Genomic DNA, 24,477 nt, shown 5'->3' with positions numbered 1-24,477 from the left:
ACATACTTTTGCAAAATATCATTTGCTTTTTGTGTCATTACTTGGTCCAACACATTTTTCTAATAAAGGTTGTGACTTTGGTTTCAGAATTTTTGCTGCAGCTTAATTAATTAGTTTTTTACCAGCATTAATTACAGCAGTCTTTCCAATCTCTAAAACCTTCTTACAAATTTATTAAGCAGCATCTTTACCAGCATCAACATCTGCAAATGCAATATATTTTTTTCCCTTGTTGTAAACTGTCTTCTCAACATCCTTGAAATGGTGTCAAAGAATCCAGCACCTCCCTAGGCACACTTTCTTTTAAATCCGTGTTTTTCGCTAATAAAAATATTTTTATAATAGCACGTTATTTTTTTGTGAGAACTTGTATCAAAGATTTGTTGCCTTTTCAACTCATATTAAAACGATTTCATTCCTCAGTCCTGTGTTACCAGCCTCCTTACTTGCTTATAGCAACTCAAGTCTACTTAGTAATACATTTGGATCACTAGGTAAGAGCATTGTGGTACAACACCATTACCAGTTTTGGATTCATTCCAAATTGGTTTTAACATGTTATTCCATTTATAATTGCTATTACCTTTTGGTCGTGAATCATCTAAGGTATTTCCTTTTCTGACAGAATTAGTATCATATTTGTTAACAACCTTCATCTTAATAGTTTTTTTATGTTCTTGCCATAATCAACTCTAAAAGAACTTTACTTGCATTATATTTTTTATCACCAACAATAATATAATCTTTAGCGTTTTCAGAACCATGGAGCGGAGCTCTAAAAAAGTCAACCATAGTATATCCTATATGTAATAATTACCATCTCTATTTCTTTATAAACCAAATGTTCTATCAGTATCTTTCATCGCATTATCTCCAAGATTTTCTTGTACTAAATTACCAACTTGATTAGTTCTATAAAGTCTTTTTGGCGAGTTCAATAATCAGGTTTATTTTTAATTGACTGTAGAATGTTTTATGCTTTTTTTAACCTTAAAGATTCTTTCATTTCATTGATTTGCTCGTTTACGCATTTCCTAAATTACTTATAAATTCCTTAATTGGAAGCAATTAGTTATTTTTCAGTTCCATGTCGAGCGTCACTCCACTTTGAGATATTCTGAAACGAAATGGTCTCTTTTTTCAACATTGTCAGTTTTTAGTAGTGACATTCTTTTTAATAAAGTAATTTATTAAAATGCACAGAAACAAAATATGCTAAATGAAACATAAAAGTTCATATTTTTCATCTGTCTACAATTTGTCAATTCACTTAGAGCAAGAGAAAAATTTTCTTGTGAAATAAATTTTGCACTAAGTGCTTTTTAAACAATATCACTAATAGTACTCAACAAGTCCACTTCCAAGTTTTTACTCATTTTATTAGGAAGCCTGTTACTTCTGCCAGACCTGTTAAAGAAGAAATATGCATGAATCTCGCTCTAAGCTTCTCTCAAAGCTCAAAAATAGCTTTGAGAGAAGCTTAGAGCGAGATTCATGCATATTTCTTCTTTAACAGGTCTGGCAGAAGTAACAGGCTCTCGCTCAAAACTAATAGCTTTGAGCGAGAGCCTGTTACTTCTGCCAGACCTGTTAAAGAAGAAATATGCATGAATGTTTCTGAACAAACAACACAACGTAGACTTCACTCTGCAGGGTTTTAAAGTTCTCTTGTCACAAAAAAACCTTTCATTTCAAGAAAAAATTAAAACGCCTTATTGAAAAATCTAAAAGTATTAAGAAATCTACAATCAATTGTATAGATATCGTTGTTAAACGGATTATGAAAGCAGGTATTGTTAACAAGAACCATATTATATTTTATCTTCATTATTGTAAGTTAATGTTTTCATATAAAATACTAAATTTTGCATCAATTGGAACCAGAAGATTATGCAAAAAGGAAGGAATTTGCGATATGGTTTTTGGAAAACCATTTCATAATTTAGACAAAGAACTGTGGACAGATAAGGCCTATTTCCATGTTGACAGAACTATTTACACCAAGAACACTTTTGTTTGGAGTGATACAAATCCTCCCTTTTGTGCTAAAAAGTCATTAATTTACCAAAGTTGTGAGTGTAAAAAGGTTTTTCCGACAAAATTATCTTTCCATCATTTTTCATCGAAACCGGCGCTGTTTCATGATATGTTACATGAACATTTGGTTCCATACATAAAAGCCCATTGAAAACGTGCATCACAATATACCAACAAGATGGCACTCCCCTGCACATAGAGAGAAATATGCAACAATTTGTAACAGAGACCTTCACAAATGATTGTATAATTAGCCGTTTTTCCTCGCAGTTCTGGCCACCGCATTCACCAGATTTTTCGCCTTGCGATATCAAGTACTGAGTCAATCTAAAACAGTTTGTGTGTGTGCCCAGACTACCTTTAATACATAAAAATTTAAAGGTTCGAATAGTAGACGCTGCTCTTAAAATTACTATTGACAATATCGGACCAGTGCTTCTTTTTGCTATTGATCGCCTTCAATTAATACAGGAATCTGATAGTGGTTCTATTTAATGATATTCGAAAGCCCCATTCCAATGACGTTTATTTATCATTCAAATTTGTTTGAAATAAATATTTGAAAAAATATTTTGTTTTTGTTGTGACTTATGGGACATTAGATATTTAAACAATCAGTATCTAACATAATTAAAAAAAAAAGTAGAACATGTTAAAACATTTTAATATTTGAAGTTCGCTTAAAAATGTAATATTAAAGATGTCTTGATGATTTGAGAATAAAAGTTGAATCAATTATCGAACGTGGTTTTCATTAAAAATACAACAACTGTTATAATTAAAAACTAATTATGGCGCCATAAAATTTAAACATTAACATAATTCGGAGATCATTATGATCCCATACTAATGAACCAAAAACGAATAAGTAATAAGTTGTCGAAACTGAAATTTCGGTTTCGGAAAAGTTTCCGTTCACTTCTTGTAACTGTTTATCACTGATTAGAAGAGGACTCACAAGGAAACACTGTCAACTTTAAAGAATGTAATGAAGATAATTAACATAATTAGCAGTGAACTTGAAGTTAACGACCAGATCGCAGTAGCAGTAATAAAAAAGGAATGATTAAATATTAACAGGTGGTACACCCTTCACTTTAACTGTTGGGGTAAAAGAAAAAATTTGAAGTTATGATATTTCATGAACGTGACTTTTTTCAAACAAGCTAGATATGCATTTATGTTATACAAATAAAATCTCAATTCTAATCTGATATTATATTATTCCAACCTCTTATTCACCAAAACCCAAAAATCTTATGTTAAATGTTATGCGTATTACAAGTTAAACTTCAAAAGTTTTTTAATTTTAGAAACTTCTTTTAGGTGATTCTTACCCTCAAAACATCACCAAAACATGCCATCGTTGGAACCGCCCAATGATGACATGTCTTGGTCGCATTTTCGAACCTAAACCTGCTTCCAGAGGGGTGTGTGAGTAAAAAACATTGAGCTGAAGAAAGAAGAAAGTATTTAACTCGCATTAAGGCCAATCATACCAATGAAACACTTTCAAAAGTTACGTCTTTTCATAAATATCCTCTTGCGTAAAACTCTTATTTTGATTAATTAAATTTATCACGTTAAAATAATTTTCAAGCAAGTTAAATTCCAAAGTATTCTATGATTTGAAAATAAATTTTCTCTAAGCACCTATTTAACAGAGTTATCCTAAAGACGAATTTTTATTAACAACTTTGCAAGGTTTTATCATTTTAAAAAAGCTGATTACAGAAAAGTTTTAAGAAAACCATTATCATTAGTTAATCACATTTTGGCCAAAAACATAAAAAACACTTTCAAAGTATCGAAAACAGAATATTTGCACAAGAGATAAAAATGCAAATAAAATAATGAGCTCGTTTAAAAAAAATCAAGCGTCCAATATTACTTTCACATGATAAAATGCAATCACAGTGGAGAACGTGACGAGTATCACCAAGAATATTTTGCTGACCAATGTTGACTATGGTTAAAGAAAATTGAACAAATATAAAAAAAAAAAAACTAAAAAAAATAAATTAACGAACAATAAATGTTTAAAAATTGGCTTTAAAAAATTATTTTATTATCTTGAATAAATTGAAATGAACTAAACATCGGCTTTTTGTTTTTCTATTAATAACGAATAATGACGAAAAATAACGAATAATAATAATGATGTACACATTTTTATATCAGTCTGAAGTTAACTGAAGTTTATTAAAAAATAACTTTTTACGCGTTTACAACAGCAAAATTTTATATACAAAACTTGATATTTTTGAAAAATAACTTTATTGGATTTAATCAAATAGCGCGATCTATTGAAGGGTCGAGGCAAAAAAAATAATAAAAGGTTTGAGAAGTATCGCAAAATTTTTTCTACAATCTTTATGTCTGTAAAAATTATTTTGAAATCGATTTATTTCGATTGCCTGGAATAGAACTTTGTACTTTATTCGTTATTATTCGGTGTTAACGGAAAAATAAAACGTCGCTATTATTCGGTATTAACGGAAAAACAAAACGTCGTGGCCTAAAATAAATTTCATCAAAACAAATATTATTAGTACCTGTTTGGAAGCGGCCGGCTTTTCAACTTCTTGGGATGTTTGTGTGAAAGAATCCATGGCATAACCTTCAATCACTAAAAGAAAAAGATGCATTTCGTAACGAAGACTTAGCAAAATTAACTTCATAAAAAAAAAAAAAATATGACTATAACCTGGGAAGTAGTTGTGCTTGCTTTCATAGTAATATTTTATAATGTCAAAAAAAATATGATTATAACCTGGGAAGTAGTTGTGCTTGCTTTCATAGCAATATTTTATAATGTCAAGCACTATGAACATCACAACTACAGTAACAACAAACGAAACAACGGCAGCATAACCAATTGCAAATTTCTCCATTCCAAATATGATGGCTGCCACTGGAAGTTAATAACATAACACTTTCAAATATCATTTTTATATCGGTAACTTTAAAAAGTAATGAAATTTGAAAAATTTATAACGAAATTGTAAAATTTTTGAAAATTGTTGAGAAATACAAGTGCACAACAAATACAAAACAAACCTGGAATGAAACAAATATACCTGCTAAAGCCCATGCTAAGATTCCCACAGTTCGATGGATCCAAGTAAAAATATAACGACTGAAAATTTAAGAAAAAACCCATAAAAAATGTAAAAAGGGACATGTAATATACATAGCAAAATTGATACTTAAAGCAAGAATTGCAGTGAATGAAAAATGGACAAAGAGGAACCTGGCATTGGTACATGGAATAATCTTAAAAAACAAACTTTATCTTTTTTTTTTTTTAAATCACAATCACCAACAATAGTCAGCTTAGTTATGAAAGATTCCCATTTTAATGTACGATATTGGTTCGTTGCACCATTAGAACCTTATTTAAAAGGACGTTATTTTGAATTCCGTTTTAAAGAAAAAAAAATTTTTCCCAAAAGGTTTACAGAAAGAAATTGTCAAAATGAGATCAAATATATATTTACAGTAAAACAACTCAATATTCTGTCTATCATCATCTTCCAACCTTTGGTAATTTGATATTAATGAGTTAATACCGTAGACATTTTGTTATCTTTAAAGTGTTTTTTTTTTAAAAAAAAGCAAAGCTTACAATCTTAAAGAATTGAATATTGAAAAGAAAAATCTTGTTTGTCTAGTATATTTTTAATCTTTTAGTCGATTTTATCATGTTGCAGAATAACGCCTTATCTGTTGACAATTGCTGGACACTTGTCAATTAAAGATTGATTTACATGATCCAATTATTCACAATAAAGGTCTGCATTCACAGTTTTTCTAGGTTTTAGCTCTTCAAAATGAATGACTCTGTTATTACTCCACCAAAAATAGATTAGTGCCTTTTTGGATGTAAACCTGGCATAAACAGTACTTCATGGCAATTTATTCAGAAAGAGCCACTGCCTTTTGCGTTTTGGATAATCATGGAGGACCCATTTTTCATTTCCAGTGATCAAGCAATCATAAAACGCTTCTGTATTGTGCCGCTGTTGCAATAAGTTGCATGTGGTGGATCAGTTAGATTTGTTTTCTAAGGATATATTATGCAGGACCCAAACATCTTCTCTGCATACTTTACTGATCTGCTGCAAATATTCTTGGATGGTTGACCAAGGTTAGTCAAGAGTATTTTACAGCTCCTCTATTGTCTGACATGAATTTGCCTCCACTTTCTCCGGTTTTAACTGGTTTTCGAATTTTTCAAAAAAAAATTGAATAATGAGAGATACTTAATTTATATATTATATTTATTTCACTTATCGTAATTTTTTCTAAGAAAATAAGATTTTAAAAAACATAATATGTCCACTGAACGGTGGCTAAGTCTTGTTCTAATTTTTGACATAAAATTGGCTGCAATTGAAAATACGCGTTCACTAGGTACTGAGCTCGTATCGTGTATATTTTCAGTCAAGCAACTGTTTCTATTGGGTAATTATTATGTAACATTTTACAAAAATGATAATTGATAAATTTAAAGAAGCGTGTTAAAAAAAAGGAAACAGATTACTCAAATAACGTAACAAAATGCTATTGTATAATAACAATATATAATAAAAATGATAAAAAATAAAAAACCGGTTTTCGTAATTTAAAAACCGGTTTTCAAATGTGTCAAATTTATTTGAAGAACCCCTAAACCCTAGTAGCAACTGTTGTGTTATTATCCTTGTGAAACTCAAAAAGCATAAATGCCAGATATGTACTTCTTCTGATATTTGGTTGGTCATTTCAGATTTAAGATTAAACCATTTAATTAAAATTTATAAGGAAGCCACTTAAGCTGAAAATGTCTTTGGCATGGTTTTGAAGTACACAATGAGCTGATAAATGATAAACAAGTATTGACATGCACAGAAATGATATTGCTTTCCAGTCCACCAAATAATACTTACTCAAAAACCTATTTTAAAAACTTTATCATACAGGGCAATTTTTTTCAGACACAGTTAAATGCATTTTTATTTTACTATATATGCTACTAATTGATTTTTAATAGCTTATGCTTGTTAACACTTCATATAAATTTTTTAAAAAAAGATCTTCTCAAGTAAACATCTTAAAAAAGTTCTCACACAAAAAACTTTAAAAAAGATCTAAATTTGTATTCATAAATATATATTTACATGTAGGTATATTTGTATGAGATAAGAAAGCCACTTACTACTCATGATCTGGACTGCATCGAAAAAAAGCAAAAACTGGCTAGAATAAAAAGAATGTATACATTAGTACAAAAATTGGATCTTACTTTGATAAAGTTCAAAAAGATAGTAATAAACCTGAAAGAAGCAAAGAATAACAGCAGCCAATCCAAACCAGTGATGCTTATCAGGGTTCTAAAAATAACATTTTATTATAAACAATCTCTGAAAGCAGAATTTATAAAAAAAACCACATCTACATGTCATTGCAACTAACCTGAGACCAACCATTTAAATCCTTTATAATGATAAAAATGCTCCAAAAAACAAAAGCAACAGCCAAACCCATGCATAATTGATGCAACTAAAAAAAAAATTAACAGAACTACCAAATTAACATTCAAGGCAGCATTACCATTATGATAATGTATGGCTTAACCAATCAGAAAATTTAATATTAATAATATACAAAAAAATGTTAACTTAAAAAAATCTAATAATAACATTTAATAATAACTTTAATGTATTCATAATAATAAAAGTTTATAAAAAGTTTATACTCATAATTATAAAAGTTTAAAAGTTAATAATAAATATCTGTAAACTAATACAAAATTATTATAGCCAATTTTACAAACAAAATTGAATTTTATGATACCCGAAACCAGCAATCTTTGCCTAACACCTTCTCAGTCAATCCATACTTCATGTGACGTGAGATAAAAATGCCACAAGTAACCAACAGTAACCAAGCAATTAACATCAGCACACCTAAAAAAAGATATGCAATATAAAACTTTTTAAGATGGTTGATAAAAAAAAAAAAAAAAAAAAAAAAAATTCATGTAAAATAAAACAAACCATGTATTTTTTTAGACATATTTGATGACTGTTTGCTCATAACATCCTGCATTTTTGTAAAATTTAATGCTTTTATTGACTTGGAATAAGAATCATGATAACCAGGGACATTATCTAAATAAAATACACATTTGTATAAACTGACATTTACATTTCTTACATAAAATTCGATTCCTGCAGAATACTAACTTTTAATATTCCACTAAAATAGGAATACCATTATTATGAGGTTATTCATTTGACATTAAAAATTTTTTTTTTCTCCTTAATTGTTACTAATTTTAAGCTGAAGATGCAATAAAACTTAGTATTATGAGTTTACTGCATTTTTCTAACATCAATTTTCATTTTTATGTAATAAAAGTTTGAAGTTCATATTTTTTTCAGCCTGAAGTTTAAGATTTATTTATTCATATTTTACAACCAACGTTATTGTATTGATTACAGAGAACTTTCTTCAACTGAAATATTTCATTTGGTTATAAATGGAAGGGAAACATCATATCATTTTAGGTCCCTGTCTATTTATTGGTTACCATTTGAATTTGAAATCCAGCAACATTTAATTTAACATTTAAATTTTCTTCACTCATTTTGGGATGTAGATATTCTCTTATTTACAAAAACAATTTAATTTTGAAGTTAAAAAGGTAGAGAAAATATTTAACCTTATCATTTTGAAAAAAAAAATTTATAACAACATTCCAAAATTACTATGTGAAAAATAAGAAATGTGAAATTCATAATTTAAAATTTTTGTTAAATTATGCAGGTTTAATATTTAGAATATCAGATTTAACATTTAGAATTATTTAGATTTAATATTTAGAATATTTAAATTTAAATGCAGTAGTATTTCAATACATATCATAAAAATCCTCTTAACAAAACAAAAATATCTGGTTTGAGGTTTCTTCAGCATAACGAGAAACATTGTTGTTTTTTTTTGGTAACAGAAACTGTTTACTTTCTACTTCTCCGGGATAAATTAAACTTTTCAATATTACAAAAGCAACATACTGTCCCCCCAAGACTTATAAAGGTATCATATTTAATTGTCAAAGAACCACAAAAAATGATACAAATTCAAGCTGAAACAAAACAATTACACAAAAACATATTCTCAATTTTTGATCAAATACTTATTCTTTTTTAACATATTTTTGATATTGCTTGCTGTTTTTATTATTAAAAATTTTATTCCTATATGAAGTTCACTTTTCACAAGTTGACTATAAATAGTGTATAAATGTATGCTGATTGACTTCTAATCCATTATTTGTTAATCTCTTCAGTTCTTGCCACTTATTTGGGAGTAAGTTTCTTGCTTATCTATGTAATCAACATTTCTTAGAGCTTTTCAAATGAATAAAAACTTGTAGAAAATTTTTTTGAAATAATAAAATCTTTTTTGAAATCAACCTTTTCTGCATATAAGTTTGCATGTAAATTTTTGAATTTTTATAACTTCTTTATACAATCAACCAAAGCACATTTTTGTTGAAACCAGATTTTACTCTATCTGAAGTGGAAGGGTTTTACTTCAGTGCGTAGTTTATTGATGTAACATATATATATATATATATATATATATATATATATATATATATATATATATATATATATATATATATATATATATATATATATATATATATATATATATATATATATAAATTACCCTCTGCATTAATTGCCACTCCAGATGCAATTGCAGCTGAAAGAGGTAAGCTCATGTCGTATAAATCAGAGTTGGTTTTACTTGAAGAGTAAACTGACCTTTCAAACCTCAAATATAAAAATAGAGTTAAACAAAGATAAGAAAAATTAAAAAGATAATTGCAAAAAATAATCCTAAGTATCTTACTTGCATAATATTGAATTATCAGGGTGTGTTTCTGCTGATAACAAAGTGACTCCATCCACCTATAGGTATATATGCATATATGAATGGTTATATGTGATTACAAATATGATTATAAAGTTATAAATATGGTTGTTCATATGGATATATAAGGATATATATGGGCATATAAGGACTTATAAGGATATATGGATACATAAGGATATGTAAGGATATCTAAGGATATCTAAGAATATCTAAGAATATCTAAGAATATCTAAGAATATCTAAGAATATCTAAGAATATCTAAGAATATCTAAGAACATCTATGAATATAAAAGAATATAAAAGAATATAAAAGAATATAAAAGAATATAAAAGAATATAAAAGAATATAAAAGAATATAAAAGAATGTAAAAGAATATAAAAAAATATATAAGAATACATAAGGATATATAAGGATATATATGGATATAATAAAAATACTAAAAGTATTACAAAAAAGAGCATTAAATACTTGTTAATTTAACCAAAAAAACAACTACACCAATCAAAAATAAGAAAGAAGCTATTTACCATTTTTTATTTCATGGAACTATTAATTTAAAATTTGTTTTTTCTCTGAATTTTTTACTAACTTTTTTCTTCCATACTGGATTGCCAGCAGCCTGTGGACTTAATTTGTTTCCATTGAAACTACCAAATATAGGAATATTTCCAAATGAACGTTGGCAATATTGACCTCGTATCTTGTACTATAAAAATGTAAATTTATCAATTAGAAATTTTAATACAATAAGCTGCTGATGAATAACTGACTATTCATTTTTAAACAAAATTAATTATGGTGATTGCCTAAGAAATGAACTCTGATATTGTAAAGCTGATATTTTAAATATCTTTCACACTCTGAGTTAAAATAGATTCTTTCAAAATCTGATGTTTTTAGAGCTTTAAGAATCTTGCAAAAAGTTTTTTTTTTCTTTGACTTGACAGGTGAAAAACATCTATGAGAGAGAGTAAAAATTATATACATTTTCATTCATTCAATATATTTAAGAACAATGACAGTGATAAAAAAAATACGCCATTTTTTTATATAATGGCCTTGTTTTTCAATGCAATTGGTTTATTGGTCAACAAGCTTGCTTATTCCTGCCAAGAATAATGTTTTTGGTTGGTCCTACAACTATTTATGCACTGTTTTTTTCACATCTTCATCCATAGAAAATTGTTAACTTAAAAAAGGTAAACCATCTCTAACTATTCAAAAGATATGATAGGCAGAAAGGGTAAGATCTGGTAGGGAGGTGTTCCAGCACCTCAAAATCTTATTGGTTATTGGTTTGAAGGGTGTGAAGAGCCATGTTTGAAACTAGCAATCCAGGATTTTTCCACTCCATACTCTGTCTTCTTTCTTTCTGGCTCATAATGATAGATCTGTGTTTCATTTCCTATGACTATCTTTCTCAAAATATTTTTGCTTTCATTGTTGTAAGGATTGAGCAAACATTGACAGACCTCAAGACATTTGTGCTTGTGCTCTTCAGTAAGTTGCTTTGGAAACCTTTTTGTGCTAAAGTTTACTATGGATGATTTGAAAGGCAGAGCCATGACTAATCTGCAGAGAACAAGCAACATGTTAAACTTGCTGAATTTATCATCAATGGTAGAGGTAAAAGGGCAACCTATTCCCTCATTGTGCATTACAATTGTCTGGCTACATATAAACATATCTATCCACTTATAAACAATTCTATGTAGAAGTGAACTGCCACTGTATTGCGTTAAAAGCCTTAATGAATTTTATTCTGACCAAAGAAATCAGATGACAGCTCTTTGTTTTTCCTTGGTAGGAAACTGATAGTGGAGCACCTGTTTACACTGTAACAACACAAAAACTAACGGGCTCTTAGTCTCAGATTTTGATCATGTGACTACAACTATACTTACTATTATCACATATGCACAGAATGCAGAGTGTATTATTAACTCAAAAATGATAAAGTAATTGAGAATTACAGTAAAAATAAAAAAGTATAATAAAATTACCATAAAATTCCCTAATTCATTTGGTAATCTTTGCCCAAAGCCAACCCAAGTCTTTGAGCTGCTAGCCCAAAGTTGAACTTCAACCATTTTTCTGGTATTGTCATACTGAAATGCTGCAACAGCACTGCAATCTGATGAACAACCATCAGGTTGACGAAAGCAATTAAAATTAATATTGCATTTGGCAAAGTCAAACTAAAAAAAAGTGATGCAATACTTTCAATCTTGAAATTTTATTCTTTTTGATAATTTTTTATAGGTAATATATAGGTATGTAACATGTCTATGCATGTATGCATGCATGTATGTATGTATGTATGTATGTATGTATGTATGTATGTATGTATGTATGTATGTATGTATGTATGTATGTATGTATGTATGTATGTATGTATGTATGTATGTATGTATGTATGTATGTATGTATGTATGTATGTATGTATGTATATATGTATGTATGTGTATGTGTATGTGTACATATACATGTATATATATATCTATATACATATACACACATAAATTTATATATGTATAGATAGACAGATAGATATGCATTAAAATTAAATATTTTAGGTTTAAATACCGCAATGACTGTGATATATACAAACAATAATGAGATATATACAAACTTTCAAAAGCTGGAGGAACTATTTAAAGAATTTTTGAAGAAAAAAAAATCAAACTAAAGTGACCTCATCTGAAAAACCTATTACTAACAGATCATTAGATTATCAATATATTTAACTATTACAATTCTCTTTTCTTTTTAAAGACTTACCCCAATTTTAGCTGACATGGTTGAAGAAATATATGTAGTTGTTATTGTGCTTGATGGCAGTGAGTTCAACTTGGTTGCAGGAGATGATTGTTCAGTTGTGGCCTTCAACTTGGTTGCAGGAGATGGTGGTTCAGTTGGGATATTTATCTTAAGGAAATTCAAGGGTGTACCTGATTTTGCATAACTTTTAAAATGGTATGAAGGATTTCCGCTATCTAAACAAATTTAAATTAGAAATTATTAAGAACATTTCCAAAATCATATTCACTAAAAAACATCAAATAAATTCAAAGTTACCATCAACTTTTCCAAGCGCTATTGCTGCTAATAATGGATTAGTAAGGTCATACAAATACTTGCTTTCCCCACCAATTACAGGCCTTTCAAACCTGACATAAAACAAAATTTAAAAACATTTTTAACAAATGCCTATCAAAAAATGTTTAGGCTAATTTTTATCTTAACAAAAAAAAAAGTATCTACAAGCATTTTTACATATTAAAATGGGACAGATTAACAATGGGGTGGCTCTGATTTTTCAACTTTTTAAAAGCTTTTCTTTCACTACCATATCTTGTTACAATCAACAAAAAGCAATCTGTGCAATATTGAACTGCAATCATGAAGTTTTGAACATCTTTTATGTGAATTATGTTATACAGCTTTTCACTAATATTATTAGATTTTATAGCCTTTAGTAATTAATGACTTTTATAATCTATTGCTTCAGAAATATTTGCAGGTGATTATCTATTGTTTCAGGACTATTCGCAGGTTGATTTTGTTGCATGTTTTTCTTGGGCAGCATATTTTTCTATAATGCAAAGGTCCAGTAAAGGAAATTGCAGCATTGGTGGTTCAAAAGGTTTTTGGGAAAAGTCCTAAGTTAATGTAAAGGTTTAATTTTTTTTTTTTTTTACTAAAACTACAGGCAAGGAAAAAAGGTCTATTGGTGGAAAATATGACCAATTTTTTTGATAGCTCATTCAGATGCTTTAGTATAGATGAAAAATGAGGATAAGAGATTTTCCATACTTCAGCACAAAAGGATAACTGGGTTCCATGGTTGCTCACAGAAATGGCTGTTGCAGAAGCTTTTGGATATGATACTGAAAACCTGACAAGCAGTAATATTAACTTTTTAGATAAGGTGTATTTGTTGATAATTGCTGAAGTCCAAACATCTTTAGGAGAAAAATGTTAAAGTTGACATTTTTTGTCAGATATAACTGACAAAAAATGTCTGACTTTGCTATGATACAACAGCAAACAACAAAGGTTAAATAAGTGATGCCTGCACACACTTAGAAAAATTGTTTAATTGTGATTTTTGGCACATATCTATCACACTTTATACTTTTTAAGTTAAATTTGAGAAGCTGTTTTGACTCAATGACTGTTGCAACATTTTGTTCCATACATGGAGTTTTTCTACCTCTGGGAATGCCTTTTTTTGGTTTTAAAGTAGTCAACCATCCCCTCAAACACCCTAAATCTGCCAATATATATATGCATGAACTATATAATTATATAACATGAAAATACATATGCTAGAGAAAAATATTTATATGCTCACCTGCAAAATAATGAACCATCAGCATCAACACTAGATTCTAGCAAATTAACATTATCCACTTTACCTTTAGACTAAATATAAAGTAGATTGATATTGATTTTGATACAATGCATATACACACCAAATAGAATTAAAGATTTAAAAGGCTTTTAAAACTTAAAAATCTGAAAAATATTTTAAAAAAAGGAAATTTAAATAACATTTGAAAAGCTGCTAAAATTATGAATATGAATAAACTTTAGTTTTAGCTTTACTGCAAACAAAATCATAAACTAATTCATGCTAAAGATCTGAAAGCTTTTTTAAAGTTTTATTATTAAGATATTTGAAACTATCAAGCATCATAATCAAGCCTGTAAACTTTCAAAAAATAACTATATATCCAAAACTCCACATTACGGCAAATAATGATTGTATAGGAGACTTAAAATAACGTCTTATAAAACACAAATAGTATAGTGTTTTATCATTCAAACTATATTTCAAACAACTTTGTAACAAATTTTCCATAAATGCTGGAAACACTCTGCTGATGTTGATTAATGCATTAAATTGTTATCTAGTAGCCTTTCTCTACCCAGCCCATTGCTATTCAAATAAAAATATTCATTTAAAATATCTTCTGATTTTAATTTCTTATGTGGCATTAGCATTTGATTTTAGATTTTCAGAAAGTTTGAGTTTTTGTCAATGTGATGCTACTTTTGCTGATAACATTTTTTGCCTCCTTATTGATTACCTGTAATTATTTCAAAAAATCTAAGGTAGCTAATCTAATAAAAGCTTTCTCTTTACGGTGAAACTCTTTGCAGCTCCTCTATTTCATATTGTACCATGCCCAAAATTTTGCAAAAGCACTATTTCTTTCTCATGAAGCTAAGGAACATTTTAAAATCAATTATAAATTTGTGGATTAATTTTCCCAGCAATTTCTTGCAATTAGGAGGTAAAGCAATTAAAGATGAATTGGAAGAATAAAACTGAGAATTAATCAGCCATAGTTCATTTAAAATTGAATGAAGCTCTATTAAATCAGAAAAATCGCGAGCTATAAAATAATCTAGAAACTCCATGAGTTTTCACAGTGAACTAAAAATATTTGAACTTAAAACTTATATGAAGATGTACTGTATGATAAGATGTATTTTATGAAAATCTAACAATATTCTTCAACTCCAGAAAAAATTTGATGTCTCTGATAAAAACCTCCATATAATAATTTTGTGTTACTTCTTGAGGAGAAAAATGTTATATTCAATCCTATAAACAAATAGAAGCTTTGAGCTTAATTGAATAAAAGAATTTTGCACTTTTTTACTTTTTTTAACATTCTGTAAATTGTGATTAGTGAACAACAGAAATTAAAATCTCAACTCAAACAGAAAGTACTGGAACTTTGATTCAGTAAAACTGTAACTGAAAAATTTGATATAAAAAATTTATCCAAAAGTTGAGTAAAACTAAAACCAAAACCAGAACGAAAAACTTGAAAACCAAATTTATTGCCACAATAACATAAAACAACTATTTTTTAAGATACTTAAACAATCAGTATGTTAATGAAGTGTGAAGATACTTTAATACTTAAAGTTCATTTAAAGAGTGATTTGAGAATAAGTTGAATCAATTGTTATAAGGTTTTAATTTTAATTACTACAAATGACTATGCTCTCAAGAAAATTAAAACACAAACTTAATTAGAAAGTCATCAGGTTCCCACACTAAATTAAAAACAAATCATCTAAACTTTATATACAAACCTGATTTACCATCTAAGCATGTAAAATTTATTATAAAAAAAATAAATAAAAATGTACAATTAAACTCACCTCTGGAAACCATTCTGGTTTTGAAGGATTATCCAAAAAATTCCCATTAAAGCTACCAAACAAAACTGTGTTACTAAAGTAGCAATATTGACCTCGAATTTTAATCTAAAAAATTATACACATTAGCTAAATTATAAATACATGTAATATACTTACATAAAACAAATACAACTTACTTATATAAACAAAGATATTCCAAAAAAGGTTTCCTTTAAAAAAAAGAGCAGAACTTTAAAGACTTTGTTCATTTATTTCAATAAAATGAGTAACTATCATTTACTTTAAAAATTAAACTCACTATAAAATAATTATCTTTAAAGTAAAGCTGTTCAATTTGATTAGTTAAACCCAATTTAAGTTTAATTCAATTGAGCAACGTTTCTTTGAAGAAGAAAAAAATCAAAGTTTAATTTGATTAAAATCTAAATTAAATAAAAAGTTATATTTCTTGTATTGTCAGATTATCAAAGTTCTCATGACTATTTCAATATTTTATGCTATATCAAATTTAAGTGCTTTTGTTAAATATAATATCTAAGAATAAATGTAAAGTGCAAATTTTCTGCAAAAACATTTTATGAAAGTATATGTACTTAAGTTGGTAGGCCTATGAAAAACTTTTTTCAAGCATCAAAGTTATATTTACAATAAAACTAAGCAGTTGTTAACAATAATTATGAAACTAAACATAAAATGAAAAAAATATATAAAAAAGTTCCTTGCTTGCCTCGAAATTTTATTAATAAGTGTGAAAAAAACAAAAACTTCAAAACAAAATTTCTCAAAAATGATAATATATCAAAACTCCAAATTTGGTATGGTAGTTCTACATATGTATAAAATTTATTTGTCATAGGATTTTTAAATTTGGCTTCCTATTTCAGATTATATTGACTTTTAAACTTAAATATATTTTTATGAAAAAACTCTGACAGATAAAACCACATTGTAGTGCCCCAAAAAAAGAAATTTTAAAAATCTTATGACAAATGAATTCTACATGTATGGAGAACATATCCTGAAAATTTCAGCTTAATTGCTTAATTTAAACTGGAGATATCATGTTTTAAAATTTAAAAAAAAACAACTAAAAATCTCAAAATGAGAAAAATCAAGTCAAAATTTAAAAATCAGAATTTATGTCTATAAACACTCCTTAAAAGCTACCAGAGCTATATGAATCTGCTTTTTCAGTATCTAAGTATCCCTTATGATGAGATCTAAGTTTTTTTCTTTGCTTTTTGCATATTGAAGTTGATTTACGACACTTGTTTACAATTCGCTTTTGGTCCTTAAAAACCAGTTTTGGAATAGTCACTGATCCTAACAATCCGAAGTAACTTAAAACAGATTTTACCCCATTTCCATCATCATTATAATGAACTACTGCACAGTTTACACAAAGTTCAAATATTCTTCTACTTACAAAAATGTCTTTAGGACAACGAGTCCATAAAGTTAAATGAAATGCTTCATTTAAATTTTAGGTTTGACCATGTAAACATTTTCTTAGCAAATAGCCATCAGATAAATCTTTAAAAATAGGTTTTACTATACTATAATAAAGATAGGTAAATCTTTAAAAAATAGGTTTTACTATACTATGAATAAAGATAGGTAAGTTAATTTTGTTAGTGTGAGTACTTGTACCTTTAAGCTTGTCTAGTTGCCACTTGCACTAGGAATATTCATCCCTAGGACGCATAGAATGACAAATGCCATTATCACTGAAACTTGTGCTGTGCCACAAAACTGCTCCTAATGCTTTTTTGATTGCATGAATGTTATTAATGTTTTTTCTAATCGCAATACCATAATAGTTCTGCATTGAGTTAATTGCACAATTAGTCAAATTTCCTTTTCTGTGTAGGAGTTTCTATGTTCAACTATACTTCTGTACATTTTTTCGCAAGCGTGAACCAAGTCGCTTCTGCACATGCCCAGTGCATTCTAATTTTATTGATTGAGTATTACAATTTTTATATGGATTAGATTGTTCAGCTTCTTTAAAAGAGGAAGTATCACCATCCCCTAGGTATTCATGATAAATCAAATTGCATTTTTTAACTGATCGAGAAAAGATTTCCAATGCACCAGCTGCTTCTATTGCACCAGATGACTTTATATGGTTAATGTGACATATGTGATGTGCTTTCTACCTGTTAAAGGCTGGTGATCCTCTATGTTTTTTCCACATTGAACAACCTTTACAGTGCTTGGAAAAAGCTTTATTATCTATAATTTTGTTATTGACGACAGTGATTACAACAACATTTAGTGATGTGAAACCCCCACTTTTGCTAAGAGCCATCAATTGTTACTCTTTGTTTTGTTGGAATATTTAATGTTTTGTCTTGAGCTTCTTCAGCTGCTTTTTTCATACTATTAAAAGCAGCCTTCTCATATGCTGTATAAATTTAATTGTCATTAAGGTTAGAGAATGGTGTTTTAGATAAAGAAAACATATTCATGCATTGAGAAAATGTTTCCATTGCAGAAAAAACCTTTACCAATTTCACAAAAACCAATTACTACTCTTGCATTTGCTTCATAGATTTTAGGACCTTGACTATGGTTTTGTTTAATACATTCTTTTGATGTATAAACAGATTTATAACTTTCGCATGACTTACATAAAAGTTCTAAATTATGGGCAAATCCCTTTCTCTTCTTTCTGTTATCACTGAGAATTATTTTTTTATGGCCACATTCAGGACATACAACCAAAGGTTGAAATAAACTCTTAAGTATAGAGAAATTAATAAATAAAAAGTAATCATCTTCCTGTCTTATTACTTAACTATTGGTAATGAGATTAGTTTGATCTATAATTAGCCTCTTTTTACTTATGTGAGATGTAACTTTTTCTGGTGAAATATTTGAAAGATTTATTCTTGAATGTTTGTTTACAGGAGGCTTCTTCTTTCTTTTTCGTGAAAAATTTTGCTTGTTGCTTTTTCCAGAAGACATTACAATTATACACAAGTACAACTTGTTTGACTTAAATCAAGAGTTGAAAGATTCATAAATATTGATTTTATACCACAACCAATATAAACAGTTTAACATGAGAATTATTATAAGAAAATGTGACTTAAAAGCATGACCAAAAACACCGCAGATCCATATTATATTGGAAAAAGAAGCTTCACAAGATTTTTCATTTTGGCTATCTAATTTAGGTAAAAAAAAAGGTCTCAACTTTTCATTGCTATGGCATTGCTAAGGCAAATAAACAAATTAGCTAGTAAAATATGTTATTTTAAACCCTTTTAGTTTGATCAAACCTAAACAAGTCATATATTAGCAGATAGAGGATAAATTTTCACATAAATACAATATATTACATACCATATATACTTGCGTATAAGTCGAGAAATTTTGGACGAAATATTTACTCTAAAACAGCAATTCGACTTATATGCGGGTCAGAAAAAAAACAAATTTATTCCTAGAAATTTTTTTTTGTATTTCTTTTTAATATTGCTTAAAAAATCTTTCATTTAATATTGATTTTGTACTGATTTTTGGATCGACTTATACGCGAGTATATACAGTACTTTTTCAATTTTTGATCAAAAATCTCTATTTTTCATACCACCTTAATATATAAAAATGAATGAATATATTTATGACCTTATATTTTAAAAAGATGTATCAATAATTATGCAAAAACTGTTTACATATGTATATGCAAGAGAAAAAATATATTACCATATAGTTATCATCATTTATGGGTTTTTGTCCAAAACCAATATACTGATAAGGTGATTTTGCCCAAAGTTGTATTTGAATTATTTCTTTAGAGGCATTATATTGAAATGTTGCAACCGCTTGACAACTTTCACTACAACCACTGGGGTAAGAAAAACAGTTGAAATCTTTGTTACATTTAGATAGATCCAACTATAAAAACACAACAAATTAGTTTGTTAAATTTCATAACAAGAAAAAATATCCTAAATCATATTAAATACGTAAACAGCACAGTTTTGTATCAAGACAGATATAGGGAAAAACATTTTCTTAGAAGTTTTTATTAAATAAAGTAAGTACTATGGTGAGGCTAAATGAAACACTGAATGATTATTTTTAACTAAATTATATGCATAAAATTTATTATTTTGATATAACAAACTGTTTTTTTACTTACTATAATTTAAATTTTTTTTTTAACCATGTAAACTCTGCAACATTGAAATTTTGATTTTTATAAGGGAAATACCTAAATTTTATATTGAAAAAGGGTATTTCATTATTTCAAATTTTCTTTACTGTTAATACATTCCAAAAAGAATTTTAATTTACTCTATTTTAAAAATTAAAATTTAAAGAGGCTTTATACATAGGCTTTACATACATACATACATACATACATACATACATACATACATACATACATACATACATACATACATACATACATACATACATACATACATACATACATACATACATACATACATACATACATACATACATACATATCTCCTAAGAGAACCCTCAAATTATTTGTAGACATACACCAAATCAAAGTTTGTTAAACATATTAGAACTTATTTTGGACTGTTAAAAAATAAGGAAGACCAGGAAGAGCCAGAGGAAAAAAAAAATTTTATTGCAATTTAAAGCACCAAATTGACTATTTACTATGGACCTATTGGAATCTCCTCCGAAGTTTTACTGTCAACACAAACAATTCGCATGTAAAATTAGATCAATGTGGGTTTTTTCATCATTTGGCAGCATGCAAGCTTTAATCCCATCAGTTTTTTTTTTTTTTTTCTTTTTAAATGACACTTGTACAGAAGAGTTGTTAATACATTTTCTCAAATTCCCGCAAATCTCCTAGGTAAATGATTCGAGGTAAATTTTAATTGACATGTTTGATACAACTAAAAGTTAAATGACCTCTTTAGAGCATTTATAATAAACCCTTTTCTTTTTTTTTAGATCTGAATTAATATTAAATCATTTTTGAAATATATGTCGGTAACAATTGTTTGCAAATATCTTTCACCACTTCTCGTGTTCCATACACAGCTCATTCTCCTGAATACAACTTCTTAATTTTTGAAGCTTCATTAAAAGTTAATATTTACATCAGGTTTTAAACTACTTTTGTGACTAATAATACCTTCTTTATTTGATGATTTCACATATCTTTTTAGAGCTTTAAGCTTCACATAAACTGATTAAAAGTTTTATCAATAGTTTAAATTTGAAGAAAATTTGAATGGATGGATTATATTAGCTGTCCCACTTTATGTGGAACCCACCAACTATGAAAAAAACTAAAAAAAAAAAAAAAACTAAAAAAACTGTTAGATTTTGTTAAGGTTTATTGCACAAAAAGAAAACAGATTTGGACTCTGATTTGGTTTCGAAATTTTAATAGGTTTTCAAATTTTGGGTTTTATTTCGCGTTTCACTAGCAAATTTAAAAACAAATTATTTATTATTGCTTTCAGACGTTTTGTTTATGTCTACTTTGCTTTCATTGTGTTACTAAAATTCTCTTTGAAAAACTAGTCAAATTAAAGAGATGGAAACCATTTCAAGATCCCGCCGACTCCACTGTAAATATACGGTAACTTAGAAAAAAACCTTAATAAAAACATTGATAAATGTAAGTTTTTTTTTATAAAAGAAGGTTATTATACTTTACTTAATATTTACCATTCATTATTAATCTGAATATCTCTTTAAGTTATTTTAGGATCTTGCAGCCAATCTAAACGATATAAGCTATGGCAATGAATCAATAGCTTTAAAGTATATTTCCAGAATAAATGTTATCTTTTTGATAATTAAAACTAATTTGGTCAACATTTAATGGTACATCCAAAAACAAAGTTTTTCATTCTTTTGAGCGTGGCATGAGTGAGTCGAAGGTCCAAAACATTCAAAATGGGTACAATCCAGTAACAGAGCTTAAAACCTTTGAGTTCTGATGCTTACTATACATATAATTTTTTTATTTATTTTAACTTCGGATGTTAATATTAGTCCTGTACTATGAAAAAAAACAACTTGTATTTAACAAAGTATAGGTTCTCCTGTCAAGACTTAAAATACCGTAGTTCGGGAAACGTAAATGAATCGGGAATTTAAAAGTTTTTTTAAACAGTATCTTATTTAAAAGAAAAACTATTTTATAATAAAATATACTAAGAATATATTAAAAAAATAATATTCAAAAATGCTTTAAAGTGAAATATAACATGTTTACAATAGAAAACTTAAAATTCATACCTCACAATCTGATGGAGTAGACCAAAGTAAAAACAGAAATAGAAAACTTGCAAAAGTAAACATCTTAAATTTGTTCATCATCGGATTAAAACAATTGTTTTTCGAGCTTTGGTAATTGCATATTGGCGTTGATGAAATTTTATAAGCCACACGTTAGGCAATTAAGAAGAAATTACTGTAATTTTATTGGTAGTTTTCAGGCGATAATGTTGAAAGCTCTTATTTTACGGATGCGTTAAATAAATTAGCTTTTTATTTCATCTTAATGACTAGTTTATTTTTTTCTCAAAGTCACAGAGTATTTGATAGGGAGTTATGCAGACCTACCGAAGCAAACAAAGCTTTTAAAAAATATTAGCAACAATAATGTCTTATACTGATTTCCTCTGGTAAACTAAATAAAGAGGAAAGAACACGTATATCAATCCATCACAAGTAACTTAAAGATAAACTTAAAGATATCATACTCATTCGCCATTTCAAATACAAAATAATCTATTTAAATTCTCTTTTCAAAAGACCGATTTCATTTATAGTTGTAAGTAGGTTTGTTTTTATTGTCAACAGTCATCAATTACCATCAATTACTTAATAATTTTGACTGATTAAGATAAATTAAATCCGTGTTATATAAATCATAACTTTTAAAATTTAAAAATCCTTTCTTTTTTTTCTTTTTTTTTTTCAAGTTAAATTACACATCTGAAAACTCAAAAAATTGATGCTGGAACTATTAATAAAGTATTTAATGTATATCCTTTTAGGGGACACCGACGTTTTGAAGTTTCTCATTTCGCTATTTTTCGTTTAAAAAAAAGCTAATTTGTCTAAAATTTTATGAGCCAACAATACGAAGCTGAGTTCGAAATTAATACGATATGAGGAATAATTTAACAAGCGCGTTACAATCCGATAACTGATTTCACAACAACTTTATTAATGCAACCTTATGTTTTTTACACTCAAAAATGAAAGTAATACTCAAAAGTTAATACCAAAAAATAAAATAGAATTACATCTATCATTAAACATTTAGATGCCTGTGAAGATAAACATGGTTATTTTTTTCTATATTCTCCACTTAACACTTAAACAACTTAATTACTGCAGCTTAACAACTGCAAGTAGTATTTTTATTGTCATAAAGCTTTAAAGTTTCTTAAAGCCTTTTTTAAAGTCTCTTTAAACTCTCTCTCTTTAAAACTCTTTAAGCTCGCTTTCTTAACTATTTAAGCTCTCTTCCGCATTGCATATGAATCGATGTAAACAAAAACGTTCTAAGTCATAAAAACTTTTTAATGACTTAGAACGTTTTCGTTTACATCGATTCATATATTATACAAAGCTCCTCCAGAAATGTATAGTGATATGGTATATAGTTTTTAACGATACAAAAACAATAAATAAGTAAAATATAAAAAGGAGAACTTAGTTTATTGCAAATTACATGTGTAATTGCCTCATCTGCCAAATCGCCCGTTCAAAGCTGCAAGAAAAACATGCTCTCAAAGAGCAAACCAAGAGAAAATCAAAGAGAAAGAACAGTGCGCGTTGCATCACTTGTCTAAGGGTGGAATGCAAGAACCGAACTTGAGTCAAGTTCGACTTGAAATCTCAAGTTCGACTTTGTCAAGTCAGACTTGAAAAATTGACTTGAGTGAATGCGTAAACGAGACTTGAAAATTTCAAGTTCGTGCTTGAGAAAGTCGAACTTGAAAAATAGCCGAGGCGTTGAATTCTGGGCGCTTATCGGAATATGCACTTCGCAACCAATAGGGGCAATGGATTTTTTTTACGGGAAAAACCTTTTACTGAAACAAATTCGTTTAATGATATTTGTATAATATACGATCAATATATAAATTATATGACAATATAAATTACAATTTAACTACAGGTATTAGTTTAGTTAATCATGACACTTTTACAACTTTAAAGCAGTGAAAAGGAAAAGATAACAAATAAATGTGTTATTATAGTCTGTTTTTTTGTTTACTGCCTATTCTGTTTCCTTTTATCAAAATGAAAATTTTGTCGTAAATATTTATGATCGGAATTGCTCAT

General features: G+C 28.0%; 1 protein-coding gene across 4 annotated transcripts; it reads right to left on the bottom strand.

Moving 5' to 3' along the window:
- Positions 1-3,841: 3,841 nt before the first annotated feature.
- LOC149891116 (ferric reductase 1-like) lies at positions 3,842-22,766 on the bottom strand. Of its 4 annotated transcripts, none has more exons than XM_090081824.1 (19): positions 22,414-22,766; positions 19,873-20,064; positions 16,159-16,263; positions 14,330-14,400; positions 13,051-13,142; positions 12,754-12,968; positions 11,976-12,170; positions 10,562-10,678; positions 9,946-10,004; positions 9,760-9,866; positions 8,079-8,192; positions 7,876-7,988; positions 7,495-7,581; positions 7,356-7,412; positions 7,238-7,278; positions 5,118-5,176; positions 4,811-4,951; positions 4,593-4,666; positions 3,842-4,003 (listed from the first exon to the last, which is right to left on the bottom strand). In XM_090081824.1, the coding sequence occupies exons 1-19, from the start codon at positions 22,492-22,494 to the stop codon at positions 3,911-3,913; spliced, it is 2,013 nt and encodes a 670-aa protein (XP_089937950.1). In that variant the 5' UTR covers positions 22,495-22,766; the 3' UTR covers positions 3,842-3,910. The 4 variants fall into 4 exon arrangements, with proteins under 4 accessions (XP_089937950.1, XP_089937951.1, XP_089937952.1 ...); XM_090081825.1 differs by lacking the exon at positions 22,414-22,766 and adding an exon at positions 21,838-21,938; XM_090081826.1 differs by lacking the exon at positions 22,414-22,766 and adding an exon at positions 21,296-21,427.
- Positions 22,767-24,477: the final 1,711 nt, after the last annotated feature.

Source organism: Hydra viridissima, unplaced genomic scaffold, assembly GCF_058129835.1.
Source record: "Hydra viridissima isolate aposymbiotic clone 2 unplaced genomic scaffold, HvirCarnegie_v1 scaffold_3, whole genome shotgun sequence".
NCBI classification, from domain to species: Eukaryota; Metazoa; Cnidaria; class Hydrozoa; order Anthoathecata; family Hydridae; genus Hydra; species Hydra viridissima.
The sequence above is the reverse complement of the archived record's forward strand: the minus strand, read 5'-3'. Positions and strand labels throughout refer to the sequence as shown.

Excerpts from the sequence above, each read along its gene's own strand:
- LOC149891116 (XM_090081824.1), bottom strand. The coding sequence starts at position 22,494 with ATGATGAACAAATTTAAGATGTTTACTTTTGCAAGTTTTCTATTTCTG. Across the intron at positions 10,005-10,561 it reads ATCCAGTATGGAAGAAAAAA|GTGGATGGAGTCACTTTGTT; the intron begins GTTAGTAAAAAA and ends ATATACCTATAG. Across the intron at positions 5,177-7,237 it reads TGCAGTCCAGATCATGAGTA|TCGTTATATTTTTACTTGGA; the intron begins GTAAGTGGCTTT and ends TTAAATTTTCAG.